Source organism: Periplaneta americana, chromosome 7 (assembly GCF_040183065.1).
Source record: "Periplaneta americana isolate PAMFEO1 chromosome 7, P.americana_PAMFEO1_priV1, whole genome shotgun sequence".
In the NCBI taxonomy this organism is placed as follows: domain Eukaryota; kingdom Metazoa; phylum Arthropoda; class Insecta; order Blattodea; family Blattidae; genus Periplaneta; species Periplaneta americana.
The window spans coordinates 159137638-159163033 of record NC_091123.1 but is presented as its reverse complement, the minus strand read 5'-3'; the positions used below and the strand labels follow the sequence as shown (position 1 = coordinate 159163033).

General features: G+C 33.3%; 1 protein-coding gene across 2 annotated transcripts in view; it reads left to right on the top strand.

Moving 5' to 3' along the window:
• LOC138703640 (RCC1 and BTB domain-containing protein 1-like) overlaps positions 1 to 25087 on the top strand; it is a 54760-nt gene extending 29673 nt beyond the window's left edge. For both annotated transcript variants that reach the window (XM_069831700.1, XM_069831699.1), the window contains exon 12: positions 19232 to 25087. In XM_069831700.1, coding sequence (XP_069687801.1) covers positions 19232 to 19372 — 141 coding nt within the window. In that variant the 3' untranslated portion in view covers positions 19373 to 25087. The remainder of the gene's footprint in view (positions 1 to 19231) is intronic.
• The last annotated feature ends 309 nt before the right edge of the window (positions 25088 to 25396 follow it).

Sequence of the window (25396 nt, the reverse complement as noted above, 5' to 3'; positions counted from 1 at the left end):
TGTGTAGGAGAATAAATAACAAATTTTGAAGGAGAAGTTATTGTTATTTATATATCTTTGCAAAGCCTCTTATATAAATTAAATAAATATCAAAATGCTGTCATATTATCGATTCGATAGCAGCCATACAAGCTCTAATTTCACAATATTCTACAAAAGAGACTAAAATTCAGGATTGTAAAAAAATGATGTGTTATCTAACTGAACTGCAGAAAGAAAATTACTTCACAGTGGATTCCTGCTCATTGTGATATAAAGGGAACAGCAAGACTTTTTGGCTAAAAAGGGCCTGATATTTTACAGCCACCTAATAACGGACTTCATTTTATTCTGTAAAACAACTAACCAAAACTAAATTCAGATCTGCTCAAAAACAAAGAAATTCGAATGGAGCAAAAGATAATCTGGGAAATTTTATTGACTAACCCCGAGATAATTCCCCAAGGACCACGTAAATCTGTTGTTACGATGTTCAGATTGGTAACAGGTCACGACTGTTTGACAAGTCACCTGCACAAGATAAGAATTTCCCGTACATGTGTGTTGTAAATGAAGATTGAACATGAAACACATCAAAAGCATTGCTATAAGAAAATGACATCATTCAAAAATGCTGGAGTGTAAGACAATGAATGACTTCATTGTCGTACTGAACCAACAACATATCCTTAATGCCATTCTGTTGAATAAAATCGATCATACAATTAACATTTAACCTCACGTAACTTCATTTTTGGAATTCAGCAGTACCCTCATTTTCTTCTCCATTCATTGTGTGATAGTCTGGACCACCTTCAACATTGTCAAGACAGTCCTAAATCTAGTATAACAGATCTTTCAAAATCCCTAATCAGCACTTCATGGTAGTCCATGGTTTCAGTTTCTTCATTCTCGTGTTCAACACTGCTGTCATACAAAATTTTCTCCATGCATTGACCATTGTTTATACAAACACAATTTCAAATCAAAGTTCTAAAGAAATTTCAAGAAAACAGTAATAATAAATCTTGGTCAGTATTGCTTACTGAAAAAGAATATATACCTGATTCTCCTCGGCATGATGCAGTAGCGAAATTTCGAATGCTAACTGGCCATGACTGTTTAGCAGTACAACTGTTTAAAATTGGAATTTTTGGTTCACCAAAATGCATCCTGTGTAACCTAGAAGACTCTCTGATGAATCCAGAACATTTACGAAAATGTCCAGCTTTGGCATCAAATCTTTTGGATTCGGACTCTAAATTATACTGGGAATCTAGAATGGAGAACTTCCAAGTGCCAGGGCAATAGATAGTACTACTACTATTTGACCAATGTAGAGGATGCTAGGTTGTTCACTTCACAAAAAAATTGAACATCATCGACCTGAATGTACATAACTTTATAATTTATTGTGCCATGTTTTTTCTGCCCTAGAAATATTGACTACGGTATGTGGAAACTTAAGCCTTATCTCGCAAGATGTTTTTTTGTTTTGAATTTTCTGTATCAAATTTTATTTCTTCAGAACGCCTGTCTGAATTTAACGATTAAATTATATTTGGTTTAACGGGATTTAGCTTGAGAAGTTTTACTGTGTTACAAAGCATATAGTAATGAAGTTCAAGGAATAGACTGGTACTGGCAATTACATCACTGGCTGAACGTTGTTTTCTTAAATACAAGAACAATGAGGGAAGATGAAAGTGTTGTAAAGTATATACTCGTAGTTCCTATAAAATATATAAAATGTTTTATTTCACTCACCAACTAGTGATGGTACCTTGTGCTTTTAGTTGACAGGCGTTGGAAGTTCAGTGGGATCTGTAAGAAGAATGGAGATATTAAATTTCTGTTTAGAAACAAATATAATTTTCATATCGAAAAAGGGATTTAATGTATTAATTCTAAAAGAAGGCAGAAATCACCCTCTATTGGAGGAAGGTGAAACATATTTCCCCGGACCATGTATTTATTGTTCGTGGTTTGTAATATAAGATAAAGAAACAGTTTTAGCTGAAGTCGTTGATACACTTATTATCCCCTTCTGTACCACCGTTGCATTTTATGTGAATCATCACATTGACATACACAAGTACATTAGGCTGACAAGATTTTTTATGGCCCAGCAATTTCAAGAAAAATCACAAACTCTTCCTAGTCACTCTCTATTGAAATTTTACAAACAATGTAACAGTAGATAAAATGATAGAACTTTGCACACTAATTTTGTAGAGTATCTTAATCAATCTTTTTAATGTATCCAGCTGTTTGCTGACAACATAAAGTCCACTATAATCCATTGTAGTCTTTTCAGTTTTTGTTTTTCATGAGAAATGAGGGGTATTTTGATCGGTGTTCATTATAGATGCCTGTTGCTAGTAGCCAGAGTTGGGGTGTAGTCAATATATACTGCAGGGCTGTGTCTTCTGCAACTGGTACTGATGATTTTAATTTATTTCTTTTGTGGTTTATGGATGGACAGTATAAAAGAATGTGTTCCAGATCTTCATCATGATTATTACACCACAGACAAGTTATCAGAAATGTGAAATCTGTGTAGGTACAATTGTATGACAATGTGACCTGTTCTGGCTCTTGTTAAAAATGTTTGAACACGTCTGGGCAAGTTTTTGTACATTTCCAGGTCGTTTGGTTTCTTTTGTACAGACTGTAAAATTTTTCCTTTGTTAGAGGAGAACCAATTGTTGATCCATAGGTTTATAAAATGAGACTTTACTGAAGCAAAAGCACTGGATAGAGATACCACATCATCCCATCGTGTAGCTAAGCAGGTAGGGGTGTCACAGTCTTCAGTGATAAGAGGTACAAAACAATTAAAATTAAAACCCTACAAAATTCATGTACTTTAGAGTTTAACAGAACCTGATTGTCAGAGCAGACTTAGGTTTTGCATGTGGTTCCAACATCAGTGTATGATGGACTACTTGACCCCACCTTAATTTTTTATAGTGACGAAGCATGGTTCCACCTCAATGGTTACGCGAACACTCAAAACAGTCGTTACTGGTACAATGAAAATGCACACTATTTTCACGAACAACCGCTACATGACATAAAAATAGGGGTATGGTGTGCCAGATATCACAAGGACGTCATTTCGAACATGAATTGTGAATTTGGTATGCAATACTAACTGCAAAAGCGCGAAATGAATCCTCCACATATGGTAACATTGTTACATATGAATCAGTCGCCATGAGTGCAGTTAGGAGTCTAGTCTAGGTAAAACTAAGAGAGACCATACAAGATTTCAAGATATCGGTAGAATTTAAAAATCTGACTTAATTCCCATAATTCATGCAGAGATTGGAGAAAAAGTGAATGGAATGGTCACATCGAAAGCATTAATAAAAATGGAACAGCAAAGAAACTAGCACGAGATATATCGCTATAACATAGAGGTATTAGCTTTAATCGTCGGACCTCTGGAACAAGAACTAAGGAAGAGACTAGTGAAGTACTTTTTGTGGAGTGTGACATTGTATGGAGCAGAAACATGGACATTACGACGAAGTGAAGAGAAGTAACTAGAAGCATTTGAAGTGTGGATATGGAGAAAGATGGAGCATGTGAAGTGGACAGACAGAATAAGAAATGAAGTTGTGTTGGAAAGAGTATGTGAAGAAAGAATGATGCTGAAACTGATCAGGAAGAGGAAAAGGAATTGGTTGGGTCACTGCTAAGAAGAAACTGCCTACTGAAGGATGCATTGGAACGGGAGAAGATTTTGGGGCAGAGAAAGGTATCAGATGATGGGCGACATTACTGTAAGGTATATGGATCATATGCAGAGACTAAGAGGAAGGCAGAAAATAGGAGAGATTGGAGAATGCTGGATTTGCAGTGAAAGACCTGCCATTTGGCAGAACACTGTATGTATAGAGGTATTGGTACCTTGCTATTGATCTCAATTATGAAAAAGAAATTAACATGCTTCTAGCATAATTTTAATTTATAATCTTAGCTTTCAATTTTGAATAAGAAGAAGAAAAAGAAATTGTGCAGAGATGAAAATTCATTTTCAGTAATTAACAATAATTCTCAGCATATAATATTTTTAAGCGTGCTAACATTTTGAAATAATAATTATGATTATGGAAATATTTTGCGATGTAAAGTTACTTTTGAAGTACATACCAGTACTATTTTGTTTTATTAAAGTTTGTTTTCACCATTATCAGTTAACCTCTTTTCTTTATTAATTACGATAAAATAAGTGGATAACCTTCATATAACTATACGAGTTTTTAGGTTTTCATGGTGACTGTGATTAGAATTAGGCTTTTGGGTATCCCAGCGTGTCCTGGAACTCGACATTTTTAACGTTCCGGAACTACACATAGGTTCCATCACCAGGATAAGACCTGTTGTGCTTGTTATGCCAGGCTAATCTGATGATGGAACCTGTATGTAGTTCCGAAACATTTGGAAATGTCAAGATTTAAGAAACAGTGAATTACCCAGAAGCCTGATTTCAATCTTCATACAACTGCTTAGCAAATTATACAGGTTAGTTAAAAGTCCCGCACCACCTAAATAACTTTTGAAGCATATGGTTCAGTGACTGAAACTTGGTATGTGAGTATAACCATATACTAAGAACTCAATAATGGTATTACCGAGTTTTTTCTACTCCCGGTTTAACCAGAAGTAACTCCAACTCTCTTATTTTAAATGGAACACACAATATATTTTTTATTTTTGAATAGTCTCATTAAAAAGTACCCACACTCGATACTTCTGTACAAATTCAGCGTTGCTAAGTCAAGAAAACAGAAAAGTATATCGAATGTTAAAATAATAAAATACTCCTTCCTTAACAAAAACAAAACAAAGCTAGCTCATCTTCTAAATTATGTGTTCAAATTGGTAGCCCTCAGCTGCTTTACAATGTGTCATTCGATCATAGAAACCATTTAAGGAATGATTTAACCAGGCTTTAGGAATATCTTGCACCACTTTCATTTTTATTTAGCAACACTGAATTTGTACAGAAGTATCAAGTGTGAGTACCTTGTGAAAAGCTCTTAATGAAGTAGAAAAAACTCGGTAATACCGTTTTTGAGTTCTTAGTATATGGTTATCCCCACATACCAAGTTTCATGTCACTGAACCACATGCTTCAAAAGTTATTTAGGTGGTGTGGGACTTTTAACTAATCCTGTATAGAGGATTTCACGTTAAGAAAAAAGCATTGAGCATAAGGGGCTATTCCATCAAATGACCAGTTGCCATAGAAACATCTACCACAATGACTAGGCAAGGCCCGTAAAACCAATGGTTTTTCTTAATGTGGAATCCACTATAGTCAGAGCTGCTTTATCTATACTAATAATAAAGCTGTAGCCGAAATTTTTCTGGTAATTTTCGATTTTCCAAAAATAATTGGTCCTAACATATATAATTAACCACCCTGAAACCGAAAATCGCTTTTTTGAAATTTTTGTTTGTATGTCTGTCTGTCTGTCTGTATGTTTGTTACCTTTTCACGCGATAATGGCTGAACGGATTTCGATGAAAATTGGAATATAAATTAAGTTCGTTGTAACTTAGATTATAGGCTATATGGCATTTAAAATACATTATTTAAAAGGGGGGTTATAAGGGGGCCAGAATTAAATAAATCGAAATATCTCGCTTATTATTGATTTTTATGAAAAATGTTACATAACAAACATTTCTTTAAAAATCATTTCCGATAAGTTTTATTCTTTGAAAAATTTTGATAGGACTGATATTTAATGAGATAAATGAGTTTTAAAATTGAAATAACTGCCATCTAAGGCCGTGTAATGAAATAAACAAATGACTTCGTCTATAAGGGGCCTTGGTCAACAACAATCGAAAGCTATGAATCATAGCCTACAGAGAATGTTTCTGTGTTTGTATGAAGCAATATCGGAAGCTAAATTAACCGATTTGTATAATTAATTATTATTTCACCATTGGAAAGTGTAGTTTCTTTAGATGGACATAATGCTATAATGTTATTACAGTAACTTCTGAGTGAATTGAGGACAGGTAAGATTAAAATAGCTTCTTATGCACAGAAAACTTGATAGGCTATTCTGTGTATTCGTTTCCTGTATTTCTTAAAATAATGTTTATCTCAGAGAATTAACGACCAACGAGAGTGTATTGATTTAGTATGCAGTAATAATACGTTAGCTTAGCATTTCATTATTTTATAATCCAAATTTTAACTATGCTCAATTGAATCGAGCTAAAATACATAAAATACATATGCATTAAATGCAATGCAAAAAATTTGGGTAATGAGCCAAGCAGATTATGTTGCCCTGTTGTAAAATAAAATTTGTTCCTCCTGAGATTCAAGAGTCCCCATAACAAATTGAAAACTTACTTATCAGAGTACATCCGTTATCAACACACTTTTTATATAATATAATATAATTTAAGTTATTTGAAGGGTTCAGAACCATAGTGGGCCAAGCGCCATTTACTGAATAAGTAGAAAACAAGGGTTAAAATTAAGTTATTACCATAATTCAATGGAGACCTATAACAAGGAAAATAAAATATACACATAAAATGTAAATGATGTCAATCTTCATTAAATTATGGTTGCATGTAATAAAAATTAAGAAACAGGTTAAAGGAATTGTCATTGCACCAAATGAATGTCTCTGGACCAAAATGATCGCATTTTAATTATTTGGATGCAATTTAAATTAAGTAACATATTAAACGATTTATCCTTCTATCCAACACGAATGTTCCCTGGATCAAACATCCTATTTTAATTATGTAATTACTTTATATTTATTTCTAACAGGTGCAGCGGAGCGCACGGGTACAGCTAGTGTTAAAATAAAAATGTTTTGGTATTATATAATTTTTGCTATGTCTTGGTTTCCACAAAAGTGCCGAAAGAAACTGTTAACGCATTTTATTGCTGTCATAATGAACCCTTTCATTAAAGTTACACTAAGTGTCATGTGAACACTGTAGACCGTAAAATAGCTCTTTTATTTTATTGCATCTTTGATATTCTCATGAATAACAACATATTTTATAGTTAAAGTAGGAGGGATGAAGTATTCAACATTCTGTGTACGTCTTTATGAGAGATTGTTTGATCTTTAATACTGCTTCACCATTCCCCTTTGAAGTTTAATGTTAGACATAAAATGTGTCGCATATCCTTTCATATTGTCTCTTTATGTCAGAGGTGCTTTGAACCTCTGCTTGTAAGGTTACCAATTTCATATCTTACATGTTAGTTCGTTGTTTGAAGGTGCTTAAATTATCAGTAAGTGTTAGGTAGTAAAACATTCCAGTAACCTTGCTATTAAAATATGTAACTTCCTTGGTTCTTGAATCTTACTATCTAAATTTATTACCATAAAGTGCTTTTCTCATCTCAGACCTAGTTACAAGAAGTATTATCCACCCTATTCTGTACTCTGTTCTCACTGGAAATATTATGGGCTTTTACTTTTATTGTGTGCACATTCTGTCCAGAAATATGTCCCTCTTTAGCGTAAGAACTTAGTCTGGTAGCTTACTTCGTATTTTCTCATATATTACAGTAAAGTTATGTAATTTTATTTCTTTGCTATTGTGCTCAACTGCTTTATGATGATGATGATGATGATGATGATGATGATGATGATGATGATAATAATAATAATAATAATTAGAGCTGTTAATTGACTAAATATTTTTTCATCGGTTAACTGGATGCATTTAATCGATTAATTGACCAGTTAATAATAATAATAATAATAATAATAATAATAATAATAATAATAATAATAATTATTTATTTATTTATTTTTATTTTATTTATATTTATATTTATATTTAATGTGCTGTACAACAGCCAGTGGCCAATTACAGTTCAGCACAAAGAATATAACAAAAACATGTAAAAAAATAATTATTACACATAAATACAATTACAATTAATTACAATAATGACGATGAATGGATAAATAATGGATGACTTTAAAATACATAACTAAGAATACTATGAGGCAATGATAATTGAGTATAATGCCTAAAAGAATACATAAATGATAAATCGTTGCCAAGAGCAAACTAAGTCTATACATTGAAGGGGTCGAATTCGCAGCCATGCATGTTGGCATTTTTAATGCATCTGGAGACTGGTGAAAGAAATTTCGAATTTCTAATATAGAAAAGTTTGTGGGCTCTCATATCCTTTGTTGGAATACGTAAGGTAATATTGTTTAAGAAAGAGTCACAGGATATATCACCTTTGAGGACTTTACAAAAGAACAGATAATCTAGCTCATGGCGTCTAGCATATAGATTTTGACAATTAAAATATTCACATTTTCTCTCATAACTGTACCCGGAATTAATGGGCGGAAATCTGAATGAACATAAAGATATAAATTTCCTTTGTATATTTTCTAATTTATCCGAGTCTGTAGTTGTAATCGAGTTCCAAGCTACAGATGCATATTCGAGTTTCGATCGCACCAATGTATAGTACAGCATTAAAAGAGAATCAGGCGTGGAAAAAGAATAAGTTATTGACCGTATTATTCCTAACATTCTGATTGCGTGATTGTAAATGTAATCAACGTGACTATGAAAATACAATTTACTGTCAATGAATATTCCCAAATCTTTTACGCGATCCGTTCTGTTAATTAGAACATTATTTAGATAATAATTAAACTTCAGTGAAGAAGTTTTTCTAGAAAAGGTTTTGGATACGTTAATTTTCATACCATTGTCTTCCGACCATTTAGCGACTGAATTAATGTCACATTGAAGTGATGATGATGATGATGATGATGATAATAATAATAATAATAATAATAATAATAATAATAATAACAGTAAACAACTATTATTATTTTTTTGGTTAAGTTTATTTATACATGCTCTATCATCTTTGGTCATTTCGCGTGTTTAGGTTATACGAGTAGGCCGTTTTTACTATTGTTGAGTTTCTGTTTCTGTTGTGTGTTGTAGATGGTTAGTGTTCATGTAACTGATTTTAGATTTTGATTAATGTTCATGCGGTGATGCATCATGATATGTAAATTTCCAATCCAGCATTTGCCTCTGTGACTGAGGGAAACCATGAAAAACCCGTCAGATTGGCTGGGTTTGAACCCAGGACGTCCCGAAAGCGAGTCTCAAATGCTATCGTCTGAACCAACTCGCTCGGTTATTATTATTATTATTATTATTATTATTATTATTATTATTATTATTATTATTATTATTATTGTATTTATTAACATTCCACGGTATTCATATATTGCTTCACAGCTAGAATATGGAACAAGTCAAAAAAACTTAATACTATTGTAAAATCTTAATTTATAGTCACAGTCTAGATGAAATATATACAGAAGAGGTTTACAATATATCTACTAGTACAACACAAAGTTTTAGTATCAATTTCATGAAGTGTTATTGAATGTCATGAATTCACCTACAGAATAGAAGGCGTGAGAAATTAGGTACTTCTTTAATTTGACCCTAAATAATTTTATGTTTTGAGTTTCATTTTTTATATTGATAGGGAGGCTATTAAAAATTTTTACTGCCATATAATGCACTCCTTTTTGATAGCATGATAGACTTGCCGATGGAGTATGAAAGTCATTTTTTTGACGTGTATTTATGCTATGAACTGTTGAATTAGTTACAAAGTTTTCACGATTACATACGAGGAAGATTATTAATGAAAAGATATACTGACAAGCCATGGGCATTATTTGTAGTTTTTTTAAAATAGTCCTACACGATTCCCTAGATTTGGCACCTACTATCATTCTAATTACTCTTTTTTGTAATAGAAATATATTGTTACTATCTGTGAAATTTCCCCAGAATATTATTCCAAAACTCATTACCGCGTGAAAGTATGCGAAGTATATTGTTTTTAATTGATATTTACTATCTTTTGCATAGATCTAATAGCAAAACAAGCTGAATTTAGTTTGGGGATAATTTCTTTAATATGATTTTTCCAATTTAACACATTATCGATTTTTAAGCCAAGAAATTTGGTTGTTGTTGTTTCTAATAGGGATCTATTATTAATTATTGCGCTAGAAATTTGCGACGTTGAATTTGGACAGGATTTAAATTGAATTATGTTAGTTTTGTTACAATTTAATAGACTACCAATTTATTGACTGAAGAACCAGTCACATATTTTGAAGAGAATTTCCTCTGTTGAAGAATGGAATGTGTTGGAGTTATTGGCTGTAATTACTATACTTGTGTCATCTGCAAATAATATGGGATGGCCTACATCTTTTATTAGGGGGGCAAGATCATTTATAAACACTAGAAAAAGTAGGGGACCTAATATTGATCCTTGAGGAATTCCATTATTAATAGTTCCCCATGTCGATGCAGTTTATTATTATTATTATTATTATTATTATTATTATTATTATTATTATTATTATTATTATTATGGAAGTAAGTGCGTAGACAGACAGATATAATCATTTTCAGCATTAGAGATGGTGAAAGCCTGTATTTCTTTTAAAATCTCGAAATTGATTATTTGAAATATCAAAATACTTTCTTCATACATTCTAAAATAAAAAAGTAGTAATAACTTTTTTACCCTTTTATGTAAATCCATCTTTTGACATAGTTGAACGAGCCATGTCTAATGCCGTCTGCGCAATTGGTCTACTACATGTGACGTACCTAAATCAAGAGTCAACTTGCTAGTAACAAAGTGAGTCGAAATTGTGACGTGAGAAAGAGTGATGTGATGGATATACTATTTGTTTATGTGTTTTTTGTGTCAGTATTCCAAGACATCCCATGATGTTTGTTTTGTGAAGTTTAATAGTAATAATACCCGCAATAGTAACAAAATAACGACTATGTTATATGGTCTGAATAGCACTTATTTCACCCAGTCTTTCTTGATTAAATTCAAGTGTGAACCTATTCCCTTTATATCCTAACATAAAATGATTTTGTAGCACTATGCATGCCACAGAGTGTCATTTGTTTGAATGGGTGTGGAAGTGGCCCCTTCCACCGAACACGTCTCGTCATATGCCCAAGCTCGCTTTGATACGAGCAGGGGCGGCTCTACAGTAAGAACTGGAGAGCTGCAGAACCGCCATTTAAATAGACCTGAAAAAATTAAAAATGTAAAACGTGCTTTTATGTAATCTAGTTCTTTGTTTCATTTATTTTTCCAATTCATTCTCCTTCGATTCGAGATTTTACTGTCTGTAGGAGCCTTGAACTGCTCGAGAATTTTAGCTGTAGTGTACTTTTCGATCTGTGATCGGCAGTTCCTGGAGCTCAACGTAGGGTAGTCGGCAGCAGAAAACTGGTTTTCTTCACCGTCCCATAAGACTGCATTAGACCTGCAACCGAAGCAGCTCTCTCCGAATATACAAAAGAACCGTCAACACCCTGCGTTAGAACACACAGGCTTCTGGATTTACTGTATATCATTACAGTTCCAGTGTGTTATAGTACTGTGGGTGGTGTGATGTGAGTAGTCAGTGTGTCTAAGGAAATATTTTACTTTAAAAATAAATGAAATGAAAACGTAATCGAATAACCTTTTTCGAAATTAAAAGAGAAATTGCATGTTAACTTAAGAAATTAGGACGTCCTACACAAAATTTAAATATTGAAATTTCTGGAAAAAGTCGAGGAAATCATGTAGCCTACTAGTCATTTTAATACCGAAATGTGTAATGGAAACGATTGGTTTTTTGCTGCGCTCATGAAAACGCTTTCTCTCCACTCGTGTATTCTGTTTACATGGACAAACACCGGAGTGAAAGATTTAGTTAATTTGACTTAAAACACTAGAAAAGCATGTGGGGCACATCTCCACTACGTGACTAGTTGTACCAGGTGGGAGAGGTGTAGCGCACGGATGGTTAGAGTACAATTTCGGGTGCACAGTCAACTTCGAGAAGGGGCTGTAATTACACGCGTTATCCGATTTAGATGCAATAAACAGCATGCGTTTGCTAAATACACTATTTTTCATGCAGAACTGCCAATCTTTGTAACCGCGGGCCGCTACTGGCATACGAGTAATATTGCAGGTGTGAAAATATTCATTGCTCTGCGAGCTCGATATCCAGGGGCGTGGAAGGAATGCGTGTAGGAGGGCTGATACTACACTGAATTATTTCTCATTACGCCCCAAGTCTTGCATGTAAGTCAGGTGGAGCTATAAAATGAGAAAGGCAGAGTAATTACATTTCTGCGACATCCTAAGACGAAATGCGCCTTCTGCATTCTGTTCCCTCGTTACTTGACGGATTTATTGGCACCACTGTCTTCAGGTTTAAAGATATAACCTGTGTTCATATGAACGTGGTTACAGTAATGAATTGTTTTTTCTTTGCAAAGTCTGTAACCTATTTGACAATAATATCATGATTATTTGTTAACTATTCCAGCCAGATATGGTAAATTAAACGGAGTTACGCAATAAAAAACCAACTGCCAAATATCTGTTTTCGAGATACTGACCACTGCATAGGCGGAGAGAGAATCGTTTCCTTGGGGGGAGGGGGGGCAAAGAAAATCCATAGAATCCCCATATAACGGAGTTATGGGGGAGATCATTTACCTCCTCTCCCCATTATAGCTTGACCGTGGTACAGTATAGTATATCGGAATATTATCATTTAATAAAGGTATTTTTGTGGGATATGTTTCTTACAGTGTTACATCCATATCCGCGATGTTTCGGACCGAATTCTATAGGGCTTGAACTGTAGATCTACCACAAATTATAATAGGGCATAACTTAAAACAATCTCCCTCTTTTTCTCTCTCGTACAGAAACACATATACATCAATAAAATTACGTAGCAGTGCTAACAGAAACTTTTTTATATTAAGCTTCCCTGAAGATATATGAAATTTAAACTTTAATTATTTTATTTAATCTTGTCTTTAAGTTTACACATTATACCGGAATCACTTTTCTTTTTTCTGCATTGTTCTGCAATGTTATTCATATTTCTCCAAGTGGCGGCCTGAATACCTACAGACTTGTAACACATGAGTACAGGATGTTACAAAAGAAACATTACAGTGCTTTCATTCCTCAAATGAGGTATAGAAATTCTTATACATTTAGAAATTTAAAATAAATATTATAATCCAGACACATGATCTGAAGATATTAATTCGTCAATTTAAGCATAGAAACTTAATCACAAACAAAAGCAAAAAAAAAAAAATATATATATATATATATATATATATCTTTTGAATTCAGTGTTTTCTAACGTTCATAAAAAAATAGTTCAGACAAGTTTGGGGGGTAGTCCCTCCCATGCCCCCCATAACTCCGCCTATGGACCACTGAAATAAATTTGGTTTTTCTTTCTTTAAGTAGGTTATTTTACGACGCTTTATCAACATCTTAGGTTATTTAGCGTCTGAATGGGATGAAGGTGATAATGCCGGTGAAATGAGTCCGGGGTCCAGGACCGAAAGTTACCCAGCATTTGCTCATATTGGGTTGAGGCAAAACCCCGGAAAAAACCTCAACCAATTTGGTTTTTATTAAACATTTTATGCAAGAAGTATTGTAACATTCACACTATTACAAAAGAAAATAGCACAAATAATATTAAAAAAGAAGGATTGTAGCATTCATACTATTAAAAAAAATGGTATAAATAATACCTACCAAAAAAAGGGTAACCGATTTCTAATAACAGACCAGCTGTTGATTTAATAGTGCAAAGCTAAATAAATACATTTTATGCAATAAACGAATTTTGCTTATAGATAGCAGAAAAATGCAGATAACGCATTCTTGATTTTTTTTTTTTTTTTGGAGTTACATAATCCAGCCAACAACAGATTTATGCAAATATCTATTTTTTTTTCAAGTTGTCGGTTGGTCTATTGTTGCGTAACTCCATCCAATTGAGGACTTCTTGGACTGTGCTAGTTTGACAATATGGAGAATTCTGTGTCTGATACAGGGGCACATGTATGAGGAATTTATTACTCCTTTTGGTTAGTTGGTTGGTATATGCACAGGGTTGCTAAAGTGATTTACTGGTACGCTTTACGTAATTTACGTGGCGTAGGAAAGCAGTTTTTTTACGCAAACGTAAAAAACTAGTTTTCTGTCAATATTAATAATGTTAAAACTCTTCATAATAACATTACATTTTGAACATTAATTTTGTCTTGAATCTCTTGAAGGGTATGGTTGCTCCTGCGAAGTACGCTTTATTCTAGATAGTTTAATATAGCATTGTTCTATGTGTATACTACGTTAGCGTATTGTAGGTTAATTTTAATGCGTGAAATAACCTAGCTCTCTGTCACGCCAAGCGTTTTCAGTTAGTTGGTGTGAAAATATGACATCATGCGCGAACCAAGAACAGAAGCGCTATGTTTTACGTACTTTACGTTTTCAACGTATTTTATGCTTTTTTACGCAGAAAACTTTTTACGCGTAATATCAGAACACGGGTAGGCGTGTATGACGACTAGGAAAGTTTAATACTGAAATTTGCGAAAAATGAACTGTAAATTTTATATGAAGACCTCCATTCAGAGACATCCTGTAACCAGTATGACATGGCTTTACACTTCGTTTCTGAACCAAGACATGCTAAAGATTTTTATCAGCCTCAAAAGTGAATCCTTCTTAACTATATTCGAACTCATGAATATGGGGCCATTATAATTATGATAACCACTCGACTTGTATATTCTTTTTTTATTGTTTTAAGGGTTAGTGTTAGTCAGGAATCTCTCATTCATTCATAGTGTTCTGCCCAACGGCAGGTCTTTCACTGCAAACCCAGCATTCTCCAATCTTCCGCCTTCCTCTTAGTCTCCGCTCAGGAATCTTATAAGTATTATTTTGAGATTATTGTAACTCATACTTGCAAGGCTCTATTATGTAGTGCGAATTTTTGGGATCTTCTCACCTTGTCGTGAATGAAATGAAATCATATATATTTTTTTGTTAGAAATTGGTACCGTCACATTTTTTTATTTCGTTTATTAGCTATTTTTTAACAATAGAAACTAAATGTGTAAAATAACACACGTCGAAATGAAGATAATGTTATCATTTAAGGTCAAGTCACGGTTTACTACCATTTATGGCAGCACAATAGACTAACAGAAGCTGTTGCCATGATGGAGAGCATGACATTTACAACCCACTTCCACAGAAAAGTGTATTTAAGCCGACCTTGTAAATGCCATCCCATTTATATCGGCTTTCCATCTTGCTGCCACCGAATGTGTTTTATGCCATGAGCCTGAATCTATTATGAACAGGGAGCATCTTTATTATGAGAATTTACGTGATTGTAAATGGGACTAAACAGCTGTATTGGGAAGCAAGAAAGCAAATGGCAAATTGCAAAGTGGCTGAACATTAAATAAATAAATAAATTAACAAACATTGGTTATATAATTAAAATAATAATAATAATAATAATAATAATAATAATAATAATGGCCAATTAATGCATCAAGTTTCTAAACCATTTTATTCTACACAGTGTTAAATTAAATTTGTTATATTATCCATGTTGAATCTTTCGTACACTACTTTTAACACTTGAATATAAATAATTGATTAAATGGCGATCTTACTCGTGTTAATTATGTAAGCATGTGCGGCTTAGAGCTGTTTCGGTGCTATTCGACACCATCCTCAGAGCCTACTATAGATCTCGGCGCTATCTCAACTTCGCTGCCTGTTGTGTGAGTGCGTTCGTGTGATGAAGAGTTGTGTCAAGTTTCAGAACACACACTACACCACCATCACCATCACCTGTAACGACCTATATTTCTTAAGATTTTGCTAGGATTGTGTAATGGTTATTCATGGACATTACTATGATTTGTCGTAAAGTATTGTGCTGGCTTCAAGACAGTTTTTTATTTAACAACATTAATGAGTTATAAAAGCTATGCAGAGTTCACGAATTATTCGTATAGTACAGTAATAGTGGAGCAATGGTGGAATAACAGTGACAGGGAGGATAAAATTAGTCGGACGAAATACGTGCCATAGCTGATTTGTTTAGCATATATTTTACAAGATGACAGGATTCGAAGTATGATTAAATTACTACAGGTTTACCTCTGCTGCTGCTTTTCTGGTGAACGTACTTTTTTATTGACCAATAAATTAGTATGTGTTTGAAAATAAAAAAAAAACATTATGCATGGTCATTAGAGTTGCCAACCCTCCTGCATTTCCCAGAATATCCCGTATTTGCCCCTAATTTTTAACATTCTCCCGGCTCCCGTATTTTTCTTCTCTTCGAACATTTTTCTCCCTTATTTTTGCATAATGTAAAAATCATTATTCTAAACATTTTATTTTTCCGTGAATGATGATTGTTTATTTGATGAATTTTGTTGTTCAAGAGATGTACTGAAATGTGCAGCCTTTTTTTTTAGAAAGTAATGCTTGCTAGAAATGGGTTTTAGTGCTCAAACAATATTAATATAAGTGTAGGAAAACTGGCTAATTTTTTTTCTAAGCATACCAAGTAATAATGGTCATACAAAGAGGATGTTTCATCTAATGAATAATTGGACAGATATTCGAAACAGGAGTATGACACATCTAATCAAATTAGAGATGCAAACTGCTATCGACTTCAACTATTACGCGAGACAAAATCTGTCTAAAAATACTCTTAATTTTAGCCTAGCTGGCGAAGTGTAGAATAAAGTTGTTTTTTTTTAGTAACTGAACAGAATAATGTTAATTTTTATGTGAAATTTTGTCGATTCCTTAATCTCCCACGTTTTCTTCAGAGAAAGTTGGCAATCCTAATGTCATTGTGTTCTCTTTATAGCAACATTAATATGAAATTCATATGCTTCTCCTTCTCCTCCTCCTTCTTCTTCTTCTTCTTCTTCTTCTTCTTCTTCCAATGTCTTTCCAATTGAGAACCTCGAGTATCTCTTATTCCAGCGGAAGTATGAAATAAGATAATGTTTTTCTGCTGTTTTATTGCACACAATTTAATACAGACAGGAAATGTAATTTGTTTGTTATATCCACATTCTTTACAAAAAGATGGCAGGGAATTCGTAGAATCCCTATAATTGCGTGGAATGTTTAATATGTTGGTGGCTGTGTGATTTCAAATAGCAGGTCACAGCTTTTTGAGAATCATCTTAGCACAATCATAAAATAAAGCACTCAAACTTTTAATGAACCTCTACCGTAACCAGTATAATAAAATAAATGCAACATTCGCTGCTTAAACCACTGTAATATCTTGAATGTAATACATAATGTGACTTTTAATTCAAACGATAATGTTACTTTTATTTACAACAATAATGGCTTTCTATATTTCTGAATTTAAACACTCTCGTCAACAATGGGTATTTCACTCCACACATCAACACAGTATTCGTTATTGCACTCCACAGACGACAATGACAATTCACTTGGATTATTGAGAACAACAATGTACTCCTAATCTCAACTAATGTTCACAAAGCACTATTTACAAAACAAAACTATCAGTTCTCAGTTCACAGTTCGTTTGCGTTGGCTAGTTCTTCTAGCTCATTCACTCAAGTTCACAGTATATCGAACCCAAGACTTCCAGAGACAGTCCACTGAACTTCGAACTCAAGACTTTCGGATAAAGTTCACTGCACACCGAACCAAAGACTCCTGGGCGCGTTGCTTCCGCCTGGGCACTGCTACAGTTACTCAAGTTCACTCATGTCGAACCAAAGCCTCCTAGTCTCGTTGCTTCCGTCTGGACGCTCACTGCTGATTCACAAAACTAAAACTCAATTCTGAACTGCTCGCGCTTTTATTTTGTTAGTAAATCACACTTTCCAGAAACTACGATTTCGAGAACAATCTCGTTACAACAATCGGTTCGCGTGGCTTTCCGAAACTTCCAGCTTCCCCCCTTTGCTTCGCACCACACCGCACATGCCCATGCACTAGATGCGTGCGCAACTTCCTTTGCCGCGCCGCTTGTGTTTCGCGCTCCAGCCCTCCCTTCTGTGGGACGCGTGATCGACTCCAGAGGCAGCTGTCACAATAATAACGATGATATTCAAACTTCATTTATTTTTACAACAATGATGTGTTGTGAATTGCATTGGCCCACTGCTGCTAAGGTGCAGTGATATGTTGAAAGTTACATTGGCATGCTCTTCATTAAGGAATAAGAGACGCATGGAATATTACAGAAATAGTACTGGTAACTGATATTTTTCCCGTATAGGTGCCCACTTGAACTTTCCACGTTAAATGTGATTTATTATTTTGTTATCAGTATTTTTAATCATGATTATTTAATTAACAATCATTTCAAAATATTATAAAAACTATAAAAAAGATATAATGGATATAAAGACATAATGGAAGTTAAAAATACAAAATTTCTAGGCATCTGGATCGACTCTGCTTTAACCTGGAACTATCATGTTGAGAAAACTATAGAAAAATTGAACCGCTATGTATATGCTTTCAGAATATTAAACAAAACAACCTCTATTGAAGTTCTCAGATCTATGTATTTTGGCTATGTACATTCCCAGATTCAGTATGGCATACCATTATGGGGCGCAACAAGCAAAATTACGGAAATTTTTAAGTTAGAGAAGAAAATTATAAAAATTATGAAACAAGCGCCTATAAGGTCGCAAAGTAAAGAAATGTTTAGGAAACTCAAAATTCTGCCAGTACCTTGTATATACATTCTAGAAACAGTGTCTTTCATTCATAAAAACAAAGCAAAATTCAAATTGAATTCAGGCTACCACATGTATCAAACAAGAACATCAAGTCACCCATAGAATAGCCACAAGTCTTAAAAGTATTTTACATAGAGGCATAAATATGTATAATAAAATTCCAAGCTCCATAATAAGTAGTAAACAAAAGAAGTTTAAAAGCATGGTCAACAGGTTGCTGCTGCATCATATGCCATATACTGTAGAGGAATTTATGTCTTTAGACCTTGCAGAAAGTGCCTACGTGTAATTGTATCATGTCAGCAGATGTCCTGCAATAACAAAGCTACAAATTCATAAATATGTCCATAGTATAATCAGAAACTAGATTAAGACTTAGAAATAAGATTGACAAAGCCATGATTTGTAAAGATCTTTATGATGAATAAATTACTATTACTACTATAAAATTTAATAGTTGGTAGTTGTTGTGCAAAAATTAATTGGCAAGTCAGTTACTTTATTTGTTCCTTTTTCTTTTCAGGAACTGGAAGAGTTCTGCTTCAAGTTTTCTCTAAACCATATGACAGCAATAATACAAACTGAAGGATTTACGTCACTTGACGAACAAACTGTGAAAGATTTTATTCGTAAGGCGGCCAAATTTGGAGCTTTCAAGTCCTAGGATAACAATGTAAGGTGAAGTACTGGGTGATGAACCAAAAATGGAGGAAGTAAACAAGCTGAGGAACTGGAAACAACGTAACACTACAGTATGAATTCTTACTTATTCATCAGTCACGACTGAATGCACACTTTGAATGATTTTGTTAATAATTTAGGAACAAATCGTGCAGGAGACTGAATTATGTTATAAATTAAGAAAACTAGTACCAATTTTCAATTTTGTTGTTGGTGTATTATATTCAGGGTGCAAATTGAGATTTCTGATGAGGGGGGGAATAGAATCCCAGATAGAGAATATCATACATAAAATTATTATCCTTGATTTGATACGGCTAAACACTCAACAGCATTGAGTTGCTTGTTTTGTATCTTGATCATAATAGTAATAATTCTATCCATGAGCAGGCTTAAGATAAGATGTGTAATTCCTAAGTTATTGACTGTTGTCAGCTTGCTGGTGATGATAATACATCAATATCATTTTCTTTGCTTACTTTATACTTTATAAAGTATAGAAACACAGACGTTAGGTCCTTTTTATAATGGCCACAATTTTAATGTCCATTTTATTATGTCCATTACATAAAAGTCCATTACACTATGTCCATAAATATATGTCCTATGAAGTATATGTCCACTTTATTTTAGTCCAATTGCACAAATTTTATGTCCACATTTTGATGTCCGCTACATGATTGTACAATACATTATGTCCATCTACAAATTTACTTCAATTCCCTACTCAATCTATTCTGCCTGTTCATCTTCTTACAGCTTCAGATGATAACTGATAGCTTTGAGGTAAGTTCTTATGTGTCCTTCTTCGTTGTAGTGGTTGTAATTCCGAACAATCTCTTCTACTCGATCTTTTAATAGGGTGTCGCACATTAAAATGCCCACCAAGCAATTGGATTATTATAATTTCATTATTACTTTGGTTTTTCTTGACAAATTCCATGAATTTCCAGACCGATGCGTGATGTGTGACGATGTGTTTCTGAAAGCGGTTGTGCCAGCCCTCGACTGTGTTAGTTGTTCGATGTTGTCCTGCCAGAACCTGATTATAAGTGTTCCATATTTCAGGTGCGAATCTAAGTGGCATTGCTCTTCTTCTTCCTCGAGCAGATGTTCCTTGGATGCAAGTTCTTTCCATGTAAAATGCTAAATCCATTATATCAGGCTCAATATTATCTATAAGGCTATCAAAAATAGCCTGAACATCTTCCAGTGGTACAAAATGAATTGACTTAAATAAAAATGGACATAAGTAAAAGTGGACATAAATGAAAGTGGACATAAATGAAAGCGGACTTAAATAAAAGTGGACATAACAGTCATGGACCCAAAAAAATGGACGCACATAAAATGTGGACATAAATGAAAGTGGACTAAAATCTTAGAAGACATAAGTCATATGGACATGGTTTCAATGGACTTAACTTCTTGGAAGCAAAGTATATTCGTATTAAAACAATAAAATTATATTTTGTGAGGGGGAGATAGAAGTTATCCTTGGCAGGAATGTTAATATGAATTTATAAGAGGAGGAAATCCTCCTCATCCCACCTGCTAATTCGCACCCTGATTATATTAATAATAATTATTGTGCCAATAGTTTACAGGTATTTTTTTATTTTACAAAAATTTTGTGATTAAATTATCAATACACAATAACAAATGAGGAATTTTGCCAATTATAACACGATTCTTCACATGACATGTAAGCAAGCAGAAATGAATGAATTTCTGTTTACATTGAAACATATTTGCATTGATTTTACCAGATGTTACTTAAAATGAGCAGATTCATTTAATAATGTCTTTCGCTTACTTGTTCTTTACATTGTTCTAATAAAATTATTAATGAAGGCAGCTAATAACATTCTAAATTTTTCAGAAAACATTAAATTAATATTCGTAACTTAAAAGACATTTTCTTGCCATTTTAGAAGTACCAGATTAAAGTATTTCGAATTGATAATATTCACAGTATTACAAGACCTCAATGGAATGATCGAAAATTTATATTTTATAAAAATGTGCCAGTAATTAAAATGTATGAAGTGGAGACAGTACAGTATGTTTGATATGATGTCTTGTAGAAATAAAAGAATTGTAATGCTACAGAGTGATTCAGAAGAAAGTAGTATGGACTATTCTGTGTAAAAAAACGTTCATATAAATGTGCCAAATTTTCAGAGGGTGTGGGGATACAGCTGTTTGAATGTAACACATACAAGTGGCAAGAAGGAGGACAAATTACTTAATGGTTACATTTATTGCATATTTACATGGTATCAATACATTTCAACAGTTCGAAGCAATGGTTAAAAAAATTGCATCACTGGCTTCAATGCACTCTTCCAATCTGTTGATGACAGAATTGTTGCTCTTCTGAAGTTGTCTCATCATTCTTTTATAAGGGCACCACTATTCATAATGTGAGCGAACAATTATTATTTGTTGCTTGTGTTTTTGTACATTTCGCCTTTCATCCACTCCAATAAACAAAAGTCGACAGGAGTAAGGTCTGGGGACCTTAATGGCCAATGCACATGACTACTTCAGTCGAGTCATCATTTGAGGAATGTGAGATTTAGATTATGTGTCACCTAACAGCTAAAATGTACAGGGGCTCCGTCATGTTGGAAGAACATGTCAATCCTTGTAGCCAAGGGAGCTACAATCAGTTGTTTCTCTACATCCATTATGAATAGTGCTGCCCTCAGACGATCTGAGAAGAGCGACACGTACTATTCCTTTGCATGTAATCAATAGTACGAAGTGTTTATTGTTCCTTGATACCATTTGTATCCCGGTCGGGGCAAGTTACCTGGTTGAGGTTTTTTCTGGGGTTTTCCCTCAACCCAAAAAGAGCAAATGCTGGGTAACTTTCGGTGCTGGACCCCGGACTCATTTCACCGGCATTATAACCTTCATTTCATTCAGACGTTAAATAACCTAGAAGTTGATACAGCATCGTAAAATAACCCAATAAAATAATAATAAAAAAAAGATACCATTTGTAAGGCTTGTTATACATGACAATCAAACAGCTGTGTCTCCACACTCATTGTAAATTGGACACATGTTTATATGAACTTTTTTACTCAGAATAGTCCATAATACCACCCACTAAAATATTTTGTATTTCTTCTGAATCACCCTGTATGTACGAAGTTTGAAATTCAAATAAGTAACTGTTGAGATTAACTGAAAGTTTGTGCACAAAATATCTCTGCATAAAATCATACTGGTGAGATTTTGTGGTTAATTTGCATGTAGAAAGTTTGAAATTCAAACAAATAGCTATTGAGATTAACTGAAAGTTTGTGCATAAAAGATATGTGCATAAAATCATATTGATAGGATTTTGTGGTAAATTTACACGTGACAGTAAAATGCAGTTACTTTTCTGATATGCTAATGATTTTTCCTGTAGGGAAATGGCATGGAATTTGGATAACAATACGAATTGAATTTGACTTCTATTCCATTTGTTGTCTAGTCAGTTTAAACCAAAACAATTTCGAAGATTTGTATATGAAACAAACTTTATAATTTAAAATTGCATATTGTAATTATAACTACCTAAAGAAAAATGTATACTTGATATTAAACCCATATTAATTAAGGGGTGGAAATTCGTTTGATGCGCATGTAGCTTTCAAGTTGTGTGTTAGAATATATTTTTTGTACAAACTCTGAAAGATTAATCTCGTCAGCATAATGTTAGTGAAAAATTATCTTGGTGCTAATTATGAGTTCTAAGAATATCAGAGAAACTCTATTATTAATATTATAAACAAAATACAATTTTTTCATATTGAAAGAAGGTATAACATTCCTGTAATGCAAAACTGCAACTTGTTAAGTAGGATGAATGGCCTAAATAAGATTGAAACAGAGTGATTTTGAAATCGAAGTGGAAATATTTAAATGAAAGTTTCGATTTATCAGCTGATGGAGTGTATTTTGTTTGAATTAAATCATTTTTCATTGTTAATAGCCTTTGAATAATATCTGTATAGAACATTTTTTCTTTCCTTTTGTGATTTATATTTTTTATTTTATAACCCCTCTTATTGACTCAACATGTTTAATATTACTGGAGATATTTAATGTAACTGAATTATTTTGTAATTAAATTATTACAACTTGCCATACAGTAAACCTATGTCCTTGTTAGAAATACTAGTTTGACTCTTACATAATTATGCAGTGTCGTATTTTATTAATATTAATATTCAAAAATTGCAGGAAAACCCATATTAGTTCAGAAAAAGATTGCAGTATTACACGCTAGAGTTTATTATGATTAAACAAGCACATATATACATGTGATTGAATTAGTTCAAATAAGAACTTTGCTAAAGTAAAAAGATATTTACCATTATGCTTTGAGCATTATTACTAGAGATGAGAATTTCATGTTCTAAAATAAATCAAATATTCATCTAAATATTCTCTTAAAATGAGTGACGTGCCTTACATGGAAGGCAAAGGAACCATTGCTTCCCCCGTTCATAAAGTGAAAAAGAAGAAATTTATTGCAAAAAGAAATATTTTAATCGTGAGAACTATGAATTCTGTAATCTTAAAATGTCAAAAAATTCTTTCTCTGAGCACCTGTCCTGCTCGTGCATTAGATTAGATTGTGTTCTGGAAACCATCCGCAATAGTGAGGACTTCTATGCCCAGGTCATCGATGATTTTGCTGCTGAAGAGAGGAGAATTGAAGGGTTCAGAGCCATAGTGGGCCAAGCGCCATTTATTTAAAACGAAGAAAGCAAGGGTTAAAGTTAAGTGAATACGAAATACGAAAAGCCTGAAATCCCATAAGGGCAACGGCCTCCTACAGGAGAGTGTAGGTTGAGCTGAAGGTCTACTACACTTGGGGAGCCAGTCCAAGAGAGCTTACACTATACACTTAAAAACTAAACACATAAACAAATTATACTAACTAAACACGAAAAACAATACAGACTAAACACATAAATTATGCAAACTAAACATCCACATAAAAATATGCAAACTGAACACATAAATTATAATCCGAACACAACTGTCCACACTAAACACACGATAAAAGAAAAAGAAAAAAATTGCACAGACTGAACACATACATAATCTTAACTCACACACAAACTAAATACACAACAACCTATACCAATTGCACACATAAATTGTACAGCCTAAACACCCATACTATCTAAACTAAACGCACAAAAACTATACAATTGAACACAAAAATATACTAACTAAATACATGAACTATACCAACTACACACAGAGTCAAACTATCCAAACTAAAATACACAAAACCATACAATTGAACACAAAAATTATACTAACTAAATACCTGAACTATACCAACTACACACGGATTCAAACTATCCAAACTAAAACACACAAAACCATACAACTGAACACAAAAATTATACTAACTAAATTCATGAACTATACCAACTACACACGGAGTCAAACTATCCAAACTAAAACACACAAAACCATACAATTGAACACAAAAATTATACTAACTAAATACATGAACTATACCAACTACACACGGAGTCAAACTATCCAAACTAAAACACACAAAACCATACAATTGAACACAAAAATTATACTAACTAACTAAACAAATTGAAATTCTACACCCAAATTAAATCTTAATCCAACATCGAGGTCGCAAACCCATTTATCAATAAAATACATGAACTATACCAACTACACACGGGGTCAAACTATCCAAACTAAAACACACAAAACCATACAATTGAACACAAAAATTATACTAACTAAATACATGAACTGTACCAACTACGCACGGAGTCAAACTATCCAAACTAAAACACAGAAAACCATACAATTGAACACAAAAATTATACTAACTAAATACATGAACTATACCAACTACACACGGAGTCAAACTATCCAAACTAAAACACGCAAAACCATACAATTGAACACAAAAATTATACTAACTAAATACATGAACTATACCAACTACACACGGAGT